The sequence below is a fragment of the Nannospalax galili genome, unplaced genomic scaffold (genome assembly GCF_000622305.1).
Source record: "Nannospalax galili isolate Female #2095 unplaced genomic scaffold, S.galili_v1.0 scaffold87, whole genome shotgun sequence".
Lineage (NCBI taxonomy): Eukaryota > Metazoa > Chordata > Mammalia > Rodentia > Spalacidae > Nannospalax > Nannospalax galili.
The window spans coordinates 9,850,108-9,862,564 of record NW_008360320.1 but is presented as its reverse complement, the minus strand read 5'-3'; the positions used below and the strand labels follow the sequence as shown (position 1 = coordinate 9,862,564).

At 38.0% G+C, this 12,457-nt stretch overlaps 1 protein-coding gene across 1 annotated transcript in view; it reads left to right on the top strand.

The window, feature by feature from the left end:
- Positions 1-12,457, top strand: part of Arhgap15 (Rho GTPase activating protein 15) — a 612,017-nt gene that overhangs the window by 25,168 nt on the left and 574,392 nt on the right. The window contains exon 2 of the mRNA XM_008825192.2: positions 2,263-2,441. Coding sequence (XP_008823414.1) covers positions 2,277-2,441 — 165 coding nt within the window. The 5' untranslated portion in view covers positions 2,263-2,276. The remainder of the gene's footprint in view (positions 1-2,262; positions 2,442-12,457) is intronic.

Sequence of the window (12,457 nt, the reverse complement as noted above, 5' to 3'; positions counted from 1 at the left end):
GCCAAACCCAGATCCTCTGTAAGAGCAGCCAGTGATTTTAACTACTAAAGCGTCTCTCCAGTCTCCAGAATGAATTTTAAATTCTCTACAGTGAATGAATTGTTCCATATTTAAAAATTATTTAATTATGGGTTTGTGTTTGTATCTCTGTGGGTGTATGTTCATGTGAGTACATGTGCCTGTATGTACTGTGGTGTTCATGTGAGTACATGTGCCTAGAGGCATTGGATCCTCTAGAACTAGAGTCACGGACATTTCTGAGCCACCCAGTGTAGGTGCTGGAAACCATACCTAGGTCTTCTTCAAGAGTGGTACTTGCTCTTCACCAGGGAGCCATGTCTCCACCTGTTTTGTTTTACTTTTTTCATTGTAAAGATAGACTAGGATTTGTCCCTCTCGACTGCTCTTTTGGAATCAGGTATACACTTTGCCTTCTTTTCCATTGTCATTGGGAAGGTCATTAGCCCCTTCAATCTTCATTTCTCTCCTGTATGAAAGTTGGATTGAATGTCTATTTCACAACCTATGATATTAATGTTGTTGGCTCCCCTTACTTAACATGTAATTGTTCTTTTGGGTGATATGGGCTTCTACAACTTACTAGTCACTTTGTCTAATGTTGTAACCATATGCCCAGTGTGGAGGATATGAAGTCTATATAGAAAAGAACTGGAGGCAATGACCAGACTAAAAAGAGGTCTGCTACTATTGGAAAGTTGTGTTTGCATTGTGAATGTTCCCTTTTGATGAGAGGCTATGTTCACTTGATGGACAGAAAAAGAAGGGGCAGGCCGAAGAGACTCATGGACTTGAGGAAGCAGATGAAACTCTTCTCATGCTGCCCAGTTTAAATTTATTTTCACAAATTATATTATTTTCATTGCTGCTTCTTTGAACTATGCACACACTGATTTTTTTCTTGCCTAAGTCAGACTCATTCTATTAAATATATTATAAATAAGTAAATGGTATTGATTTTCTTTTTCATCATGTTCTTTTTAAATACTGTATCTGACTTTATCTCAAAAAACAGTTTAATAGGAAGGTGTCAGTGGACAAAAACGTTTAATTTTTCACTGTGGACATTTTGAGTAGAGGTGGGGCTCATCGGATATGTTTGTTTTGCTCTGACACTAATTCTGCTTCTTTAATTTTGGTGTGATTCATACACATGCTCATGGTGCTGGAAGTAATCAAAGGGTATAGTGGATCCAAGGCTGTGAATGAAAAGCCTGTATTTTAAGGTGAATAGTTGGAGCTATCATGTCCAAATGGGGAAGACTGCACCATGTAGAAGTTTATTTTTTAAGATTATATTTTAGAGGCTCTAGAGATGGCTCAGCAATTTTCCAGGGGACGGATTTGATTGCCAGCACACACATGGTGCCTAACAACTGTCCATAAGTCAATTTCCAGGGGATCTGACACCCTCTTCTGGTCTCTGCAGGCATTTCATGATACCATGACATGGGTACACTTACACACATGCAGGCAATACATTCATACACATAAAATAAAAATAATAGATAAAATACTTTAAAAATATTTTTTAAAGATTTTATTTTAGGGGTTGCAGAGATGGCTCAACCATTAAGAGCACTTGGTGCTCTCGCAGAGACCCTGGGCTTGGTTCCCAGCACTCACATGGTGGCTAACAACTGTCCATAACTCCAGTTCCAGGGGATCCAACACCTTCTTCTGGCCTCCACAGGCACTGCACGCATGTGGTACACTTACATACAACTTTCATACAGCAAAACACTCAGGGACACGGAATATTTTAATTTCGAATTATGTGTTTATGTACATGTGAGACTGTGGTTTGTGCATATGAGCCCAGTGCCTGGGGAGGCTAGGAGGAGGTGTCAGATCCCCTGGAGCTGGATTTGCAGGCAGTTGTGACCCACCCCAACAAGGATGTTGATGTTGAGAGCCCATCTTCAGGCCTCTGTAGGAACAGTATGTGCTCTTAACTGCTGAGCCATCTCTACCCACCATCCATAGACAAGTTTCTTAATAGGATTTGGGGTTACACAGAGCAGAGATGTGCTGTCTGCATATATCTGAAAGCTGTCTTCTGTACTGATGGAGGCTGAAATTGCTAGAAATGACCACTGAGTAACTATCTTCTCATATATTGCTCAGAGAGGGAAAGATTCTTATTCAATTTTAATAACTTAACAGTTAATAGGAGTATCGGTGCACCAATAGTTTTTCACAGAGTGTATATTTAGAAAAATATTATGTTTTATATTTCATCAGGATAACACTGTAATATGCAGACCTCTACAAATAGTGATACCCCTTTGGAAGGACTGAATTCTGCCCACCAAGCTTCGGGAGCTGTGCAAATGAGAATCAAAAATGCCAACAGCCACCATGACAGGCTGAGCCAAACTAAATCCATGATCCTCACAGATGCTGGGAAGGTCACTGAACCTGTAAGTCAAATACTCCAAATATGCCACATTCTCTTATCAGACAGGCTTTTTGAAAAAAAGCTAATTAGCTTTGTTTTATTTGTTTACTTAATGTGCATGAGAAAACTGTTTTTGCAGTGCATTTTATCTTGCCTACTTATAGTCATAATAATATCCCAGTTACAAGAGCAGAGCTGGGCCTAATCCAGAGTGATAAAGTGGATTTGGAAGCAGGCTGAAGAGCACCTTTGACTCATTTTAAGGGCCTCTGCTACCATGCTTCAGTGTCATAAAAATAATGAGGTTATGCTAGCATGTGGTGTTTGTACTTCCAAATACAGTACATCACTTTGAAAAGCCAGAGGCTAAAATTAGCTAAGAAAGATCTGAGAGGAAAAAAAAAAAAAAAACTTGAAAAAATGTGAAAATCTCTTCTTTAAAATATCCCAATAATATAAAAGAATAGAGTTTATGGTTTGATTCATAGTAGGCTTAAAGGGTTGAAATCATGTGGCTATTTAAGGTTTGGAGAGGAAGACATTTTGTTTCGATAATGTGTCATTAGAAGGATTTGAAATAAAATAGTTAGAGATGAGCTAACTCTACTGCCAATTGTGTCCCTGGCCCTGCACGCATCCTAAGCCACTAAACCCACTGATTACGATGGGTCTCCTCTGGTTAATTTTCTTCCATAATGGTGGTAACTTGCAGCTGAGGCCATAGGATGTTGCAAAATTATTTATGCAATGTTAGCCACTCTTTTGGACCCCGGATCTATTTTGTTTCTCACAGTGAGAGCAAGAGCGAGAAATAGGTTAGCTGGGGATAGACTGTGAGTCCCAGTCACCCTGCAGAAACATGTGAGCTATTAATTGAGTGTTCTGTTAATATCATAGGGGCCTATGAAATATTCAGCTCCCTAACTGAGTTATTAAATGAGATAAACTTGCTGAGTAGCATGTTACCAATTATATTTATTTCCCATTTTTCACTTGAATTTCAAGTGCAAAATTAACCCACATCAATCTCAGGAGTTTGAGAAATATGTGCATTTAATGATTCTTTCCTCAGGTGGTAGAGACAGCTTTAGCATGGGGAAGTGGTGATACTGAGGGAGTGAGAAAAGCATCCTTAGATAAGGTAACTCATGAGAAAAGCGTTTTCCTTTATTGACTTTCTCATTTACAACAATTGTCTGCTGGGAGGCACAGCACTGTTAGCGGACTTCACTTTTCAAGCAGCTAAACTGTTCTCCACTATGAACTTGAAACAATGGTTAGACTAAATTAGCGGACTCTCTATATGTACTATCCATAAGAACTGTACCTTTGAAAAGTTTAAAAGTTAAGTATATTTAATGATGCCTAACATATTTTATTGGCTGTGTTTAACAAAAGGCACTATGCCGCAGTTGTTTTTGACAAGCATGAAAACATCACAGCATGAGACTGCAAAAGGAATTATGGAGAGAAATTACAAGTGATCCATCTCTCAATGAATTATCCACCTCAATAGCCCGCAGAACTCAGCTACCAATTAACACCTACTTTATTACATGTTGGGATGTACTTAATAACTTTCATGTGTTTATGCACTATTACCTTGACTGATGCCTCTTGTACAATTAGGCATAATTGGCATATCAATATGCAAAAGTTAAAAGGATTAACCCTCTTAAAACTAATGAGCATTTCTGTATCCAGCTGCTAAATGAGACAAAATTAGCATTTTTCACTTTTGGGCAGGATTTTATCATGCAGTTTCTCATTGTTGGTATTACCTTGTTACATAACTTTAGTTTGGGGGGTTGTAGGCTGGACTGCCGGAAAATAAGAGTTTTCCGAAGTTAAATTAGCTATAATTATCCCCTCTTTTGTTTCCGCATTCTTAGCCTGAGCAATATGGATTCCTCGATAAGGAACAAAAATAAAAGTTACTTCTGGTTATGTATACTCAGTGCATAATTATATAAAAGGCATATTTTAGTGAGGAGATGTCATTTCACGGAGAAAACTTGGCTCAGAGACACCGCATTGAAAGCTTGCCATGGCACTAATTTTCTTTCTGTCTCAGTTCTTTTCATCTCTTTTTTCCACGCACAATTTTCTGACTAGATACTGACAGAATGTAAAGTATTTTGGCATATTTATTCAAACAAGCCTGTTAAAGTTATATGCTCAGGCTAAACTAAGACCTTGATTTTTCAAAAGTTGGGTGACCGGGTGAGGTCAAAGAGGAGAGTTTGAATTCAGAAGTGGGATGAGCTATACTGTCAAAATGTGTATACAAGTTCAGATGAAGAAGTTGGTTGTAACAGAGACACATACATGCAATTTCTACAGAAAAACATTGGATATTTAGAGGTTACACATGTGCTGAACACTTGTTTAATAAGTATGTCCTGTATATGCTATCTATCTGTTTACCAGGATAACAACTGTGTTAGGTCTCATTGAACTCACTGGACTAAATCATAACAGCATTGCCTGATATTCTATTTACAGTGATTTAATATATTATACAATGATTTTCAATCTTTAGGAAGTCAATTATAGAGTTTTCACTAATTCATCAATTCTTATTCATTTTGTTCAGTTGCACTATTTTTAATATGACTGTACTTATGATACCAAATAAATAACAAGTAACTTGAAAGTGCCTCTATGTATCTTAAAATTCAAGACTATGTGTTTCTTCAACCCTAAGCAATATGAGCAGAGATGAATTTGTTTTTCTTTTCTTTTTGCTAATTTATGGATTGTGATGACATAAATGTTATAGGGAAGCATTCAGGGAAGCTGGACTCCATCAGTGTGTTACTGATGTGTGTTGTTTCCTTAAACACCAAATCATAATCTTAAAATTGTCAGGAGGCTGCTTTGTTACCCAGGGAAAGTTGGAGAGGTGGGACACTGGGCATAGAAGGGTGCGCTTTGCAAGAAAATTGCCAATCCATAAAAGAAATCCGGAGAGAGCCTTTCGGCGGGCAAGGAAGCTCTGTGGCCTCTGGGGTGATTTGTTGTCCCATCCTGAGTCTCTGAAAGGTGGATGGCTATTTTACCAGAATCTGCTAGCCAGAGGAGCCGACAGCAGACGGCAAGTAAATAAAGCAAAGGCTCAGGTTTAAGGCTGAAAAGGCCAGTGTGCTACCCAGCAAACAGCTGGTGTGAAAGGTTTAACACACTTTGATGCTATTTATAGGAGGATGCGCCAGTCTACTAGACAGTTTAGAATAGATATTAATGGAGAGTTAAACATCCCAGATCAGGAACCTGCAGACTGGAGCCATTTCAGCATTTCCTGCTGGGGTCTTAAGCAGCCCTGTGCATGAATATTCACTGCTTCCATCCTGCAAGCCCACAAAAGGGCATCACTTCACTCACGGCCATCATGAGCAGGGAAATATCTTTTTAGTGGTCTTTATATGAAGACTTTGGTCAAGCTATTCCAACATGTTAACATACAAGATTCCTTTTACTTCCATTAACACACTGCACTTGCTCATTTTTCTTTTCAATGTATTATCAGGAAAAAGAGGAAACAATTTTCTTTTGTTTCTTACTTCTGTGATTATAGGGTACTTGCCAAAGTTGTGGCTAGCCAAAAAGGCAGACATAAAAATTGCTACTAAAAATATAAGCCTTCTGTTTAGCAGAGTTTTTGAGAAATATTATGAGATTGTAGGGCATGTCCATATTTACTTCAAATCAGGCTTGTAGTTAGGTTTGAGGCTTTGTTTGGATAAATTGTCCTGAAGTGGATCCTGATATTTAATTAAAATGACACTAAATCACATTGAATTGATAAGACTTGGCATCTCAAACAAAGGTAATTGCCCGTATTGGTTTTGTGCAAAAATAGCACTGCTTGGAAAATGTGCAGGCAACAGAGACTGTCAACTCCATTTATAGATCAATATGTGAACACCATTGATCAGGCAGGCATGTGTAACAGTAACACTTTGCATTTGTTTGTTGTTTTTCTACCACATTAAAGCTTACAGGATTATAGGCTTCCTAAATATTTTGACTTCCTCATAAATATATGATCTGTTGCATGTTAATTAAATGAGAGTCTGCAGCCATTTCTAAAATTGTTTTTAGTTTGATGATTTCCTTTTATTGCTGTGGATCGTATGATCTGAAAATGGATTAGTTTCCTTCTGCATAAAGATTATTAAAGCTTATTTTAATGTGCCCTATTTGGTGTAAGATGTGACTGCTTTTTGCTTTGAAAAATATAGATACAGACAATTATTTTCTCTTAGCGAGTGGCTGATCTTTTTTTTATTAACTGGGCATTCTCGGTGCACAGGGTAGAATTATTTTCTAACATATTTTGCACACCCTGTAGATAACGGGTCTTCTTGATTTCCCTGATGGAATTTCTTTTCTTTCTTTTCTTTTTATCTGGTTCTGTAATACAGGCGTCTGATCAAACATTATGTAGAAAATAAACTGATCATCTCAATTAAATTCTACACACACACACACACACACACACACGCACACACACAAATGTAATTTGAATTCCATTTTTCTGATCTGAGAACCAGCCTTATGAATTGTTTTCTATGCTGCATTCTGTCGCCGAATCTTTCTTATCTCATCAATGTGAGGACAGTGTTTTATTCCTAATCTTTATTGGACTATTGTAGATGACATTTGTAAGCCATTTGGGTTTATAAGGAAAAGCTGGAGGACAGTGGAGTGAGACTCTCCACAGATCCAAGGCTCTGATATGACTGCGCAATAATGTGTCTTCCACTGCAATTTTCTTTGCCACTGAGAGGTCAATTCTGTTGAGAAATCTTTCTGTGTCGTCTATATACATTAGGAGTGCTGCTTTCCAGACAATATTTAGCTTTGGGTACAATATTAAAATGATATAAGATTTCAGACACAGCAAAAATTTAAAAGCACAGCAACAACAGATAGAAAATCAAAGGTGGTCTAAGGTCCAGTATAGTGGGTAGATGAAAAAGAGTTTGTTAGCTAGAATCTCCACTTTTATACAGAATGCCCCAGGGGAGGAGAAGATGCAAAACCCACCAGAGGTTTCTTTTCCGGTCCTTGTCACCCTGTGCCATTTCATGCTGGGAAATCCTTTAACTCTATTTACTAAGCACAAATTGGAGTTCCCAAAAGGTGGAAAAAGTTTGCAGTGAAATTGTTCAATCCATGCTTCGAAGAGTGACCCCAGGCTCCAGAGTTCACACATGACACATGTGGCAGCACTGTTTTTGTTTGAACTTGAGCAGAGAGCTAAATTTGTTTATAATCTCCTACTGATTGAAAATGGCGCTGAATGGACATGAGATATATTTTTTTAAAAGTTAGTCCTCTGATTACTAATTTGAATCCAAAACTCTAACCTTGTTAGCATCTGGACTTATTTCCATAATAACAACCCCTTCAGAACCTACAAAGTAATGAATAATTGACAACAAATGAAATGTTTTGATAGTTGTCGGCACAAAGCATGTTTAATGTTTTGTGTTGCTTCCTAGCTAATTATGTAGATGACACATTTGTCAGACCTTGACTGCCATTAGAAACGTGTTTCCAGAGGGGAGAAAAACAGGCTATTCATAGAGTAATTAACTAGAATGCTCAATGACCTGTGAGAGATTCAAATCGCTGCCAGTTCAGACATTGTTTTGTTACAGAGCAGAGGGGTAATTAAAATTCCAAATTACAGTCCTATGATGGAGCATTTGTTTGTTGACAGTATACTCTTACTCTAGTTTGTTAATTCTTTTTTAAATTGCTTCTAATCCATTTTATAGCTTTAGTAGTTCCGTCTTTGAATTTACTGACAACTAATATTATGGTAAATTGTACTTAAATGGCATACTGGCTGCTTCAGCTTCCAGGGAGTACAAGGTGGGTGGGATAAAGCAGCTCCTTTCTGAAGCTGACATAGCAGGTGCTGTCCGCCGGAATGCCCTGCTTCCAACTCTGCATTAGGAGAAATGTCCCAATGAAAAATGCAGAGATAAAAAAGAAAGCAACAATAAATCCCTGAAAACAATGAAGGAACCCAAGACCCCAACAGGAAACTACTGATGAGGTGTTCTGGTACCCAGAAAGAAGAGAGAGCAATCAGAAGAGTGGACGATGTGGGAGTGATGCTGAGACAGGGGCTGAGTTAATTTCAGAGGATGCAACAGTGTTCAGGGAAGATCACAGCCATCACTCAGAGTGGCAGTTTTTGCAGCAATACTTTAGTCTCTGGTCAATAACCAACCTGGGATAATAGGTATCACTTACGAGATTTTTCAAGGCAGTATTAGAAAACTTTACAAATCTAGCCAGCTAAACTAGTCTGAAAAGATTCAGCTACAGTACAGCATTTATTTAGGTTGCTGAAAGTGAGAATATAGTTTTATTAAAAAGATCTGACAGAAGTCACACGGTGTTTGATGCAGGCGAGCTGACAGAGGCATCCAGTGAGCACTGATTATCCCGAAGTCCCTGTCAGCTAGGATTGATTTTCACTTTCTCCGTTTATGTAACGGTTCCTGTACTACAGCTGACCCTGAATCACATTACCTTGTCATTTCTCTGCATGGATCAAGAAGAGATGAGCTGAAAATAGCTAGACACTGACCTTGAACTTGCCAGAAAAGTGAGAAGTGACAGTGGGGTTTTTCTGTAGTTCACGTACAAAGATGAAGGCACACTGTCGTGTGTTGAGTTCACCGGAGCAGCACAAGGGGGCAGAGCAGGACTAGAGATTACAGGTAAAAGAGCGTTGGCACCAGCTTGTAAAAGACTGAAACTGTCTGAGAGCCAGAGGTCTCATTTTTACATCTTAGTGTAGACATAAAGGAGAATTACTGATGAATCAAAATCTCGAGTCCCATGATGTTCATAATCAGTAATCTAAAATTGTACATTCTAATTAAAAGAGGTTACCTAATATTCTGAGTGGCAGCAACTATGCGTTTCCACTAAATTATTTGCAGGGCCTCTTATTTTATTCATATTTTACTCTTCACCCTCAAAACAACTTTGAAGCACAGTCAGTATTAGTAAGAGAGCTTTCTGGCAAGCTCCCAAGATAATACCTGTCATCTTTAGAGAAAACTGTATCCAAAGACAGGAACTTTCTTTTCATAAATATGACTTATCAAAGTCCAATCACACCGTAAACATTGGAGAGTACTATGAGGTGATATATACCCATAGAGAGGTAAACTGCAAGCTTGTGAACGTGAGCTGGACTTAAGGTTGGCTATATGTTTGTACATTTTCCAATTTTAATATTGCCTCAATTTCTAAAAACATCTTTTAATAGATTGTGATTTCCAGAGAGATTAACTTAAAAACAGGATATTAAACAAGGGCTTTTACTTGATTACATTTACTCAAATTAAAACATCATTGGTTTAAGGCCAAGCAGTCCTACTAAATGGTACTTAAACAGTTTGCCAAGTTAAGCCAACAGCAAAGCAGGCTGAAAAACGGAACAGCGAAGAGTGACTAAACTGTCACCCAGGTTATAAGTACATCATGTAATGACACAATGGCATCTTAACATATGTGATGTCTCATTGACAATTCGGTAAAATTAGGTGGCACCTGTTACATTTTGCATATAGTAGATTCTGTGTGTCTGTATGTCGTATATATCAATGCATATAGAGTTTTATATCTGTATATATAGTACATATACACATCTATATAGAGATACTGCACAAGTAAACATATGCATATGTATATGAATTTGAACTTATTTGTGTATTTCTGGAAAAATAATCACATACATATAATTACAAGTAGAAATACCACAATCGATAATTTTTTGTGGATTCAACTCAGTATGGACTAGCAATTGTAAGATCTAAAAATTAAGAATTCTAATTCATTTAAGAATGTAATAGAGGATCATTCTTTTGCCAAGAATGAGTCAGAAAATATTTAAAATACCTGGGTCATCACAGAATGCATTAATGCCTAGATTCTGGCCTCTGGTAAAAGAAAAGTGTAAGTCCTCTGATTTAAAAAGACTTTGATACTTAGGGAATGTCAAGGGGCATTGATGGGTTTACATCTCCAAAGAGTGTATATCTAGTGTGGATGTCTTTGAAGGTAATCCTCAGGAGCTGTCACTCCTGGAGAGTCTCCCAGGAACTCTCTCTTTCTCCTTGGGGTAGAGTGAAGGCCTAGAGTTCCAGGTGCCCTATCCTAGGTGGTAGCAAATTCACTTCTAAATGATTGATTAGCCTCCACTTTGGAGCTCACTGAAGGCATAAAGGTGTTGACTGCTAAAACAATTCCCCAGAGTTTGGGTTTGGATTTTATTTTTTCATTTTCTTCCTTTTTTAGTGTGTAAGGGACTGTAGTCCCCAATGTGTTCAAATTCGGTTTATTGTTACCATCTGTTTAATTACTCTCTCAGGTTTGTGTTGGGAAGCATGAAAGTGTTTTATCCAGCCTTTGAATCCCTATGTTCCTAAAGAGATGTGGGCAAAATATGTGTCAGTTTTCAAAGAGCATATTAAAAACTGATAAGCAGAACCATCTCCAACAGCACGGAAGGCAAAGGCATTATTTTGTACATTAATGCATGTTGCAACTAATTAGCAAATGTACAGCAATGAGGTGCTGTGGCAGCCAGGATGCCATCCTCCTCACATGCAATCTTGAATGCTGCTTCTTTGTGGTAATGGATTCTTGTTGACTTTCAATGCACTGACAATAAGTTTATCAGGAGAAGAGATATGGGGTTTGAGTTGTAACAGCACGTATGGTTGTCGTATGTCACAAAGGTTTAAGGATGTGCTAAAGCTCAAAAGAAGACAAGCGGTCAAAAACAAGAACAGGATCTTTTGGGAAAGAGAAAAATGAGAGGGATGCGGAATTCCTTTATCCTTCCCCTGCCCTCTCCACCCCATTCTCCTCATCATGAAGACTACATTGCATTTCCTCCTCCCACGCTTTTTTCACTTGGGGACACAGCATGATTTTTTTTTCTGGTGGTCACTATTGTCACCATTCTATCTGGTGTATTTTTCTCTGCAAAACAATCACTGAGAAACAATGTAGAGGCTGGCAGAGACTGCCTATCAGTTCAAATCAAAATTAATTTATACACCGACATCTGAGTGTAGTAAGACACAATGAAATAAATCAATGTGCAGATATCAGAAGGTCACTGGGGAACTCCAAGAAACAAACCTAGCACTTTTAAATCAAAGAAGTCAAATAGCTATGAAGGTCTCATTTATCCCTCAGGAGGCACTTCCATAAGTGATCCGTCTTCTTCCTGAGATTTCAAGGTATGTTACATTGTTTGAAAGTGTTCAGAAACAGTAGTTTTGTTTTTTTATGCAACTGTTCTTCCAGAATGTCATTAACAGAGATAATCAAAGTATAATCCTTTTTCTTTCTTAGTGTGAGTAGCCAGTGCTGTTTTGCTGTTATGCTTCTACAGGATTTCTGCAGGTAGAAGGGAAGAATAACGACACCAAACTTTCCTCCACTACTTTTGGACACCTGACCTGCTTTCTTTCCCACGGGGTGAAAAGAAGCTACAGTCTTCATATTTGCAATGAGAAGGGACATGTGTCTCCTTGCATTGAATTGTCTTAGATCATATCATGTAGCACTGAATGACCCAATATAGGAAGACAGAAAAACAAAGTGACAGTTTTGTTTACTCTAATATAAACTCTGACATCAAAACAGGGAGCTAAAATCTCGAGGCCCACTGCCAGATCACAAAGATTAAATCACCAGACCTGGCATTTTCTCCTGAAAATATGTTTAAGTCATAGTTTTTAATCACCAGTGAAAGATTAATAAACAAATAATCTTAGTTTAGGTTAGACAAACTGAATGTAAGTACTATTGTTTTGGGAATCCACAGGAAAGTGAATCTTGTTGATATTTGACAATACATCACACACTATTGATCACCTCCTGATAATGGACAACCTTTCATGGCAACTTCCTTTTTTACCATGAATTATTGACAGTATTAATGGCGATAGCACATGATCAAATACACAGGAAAGGCATTTACATCCC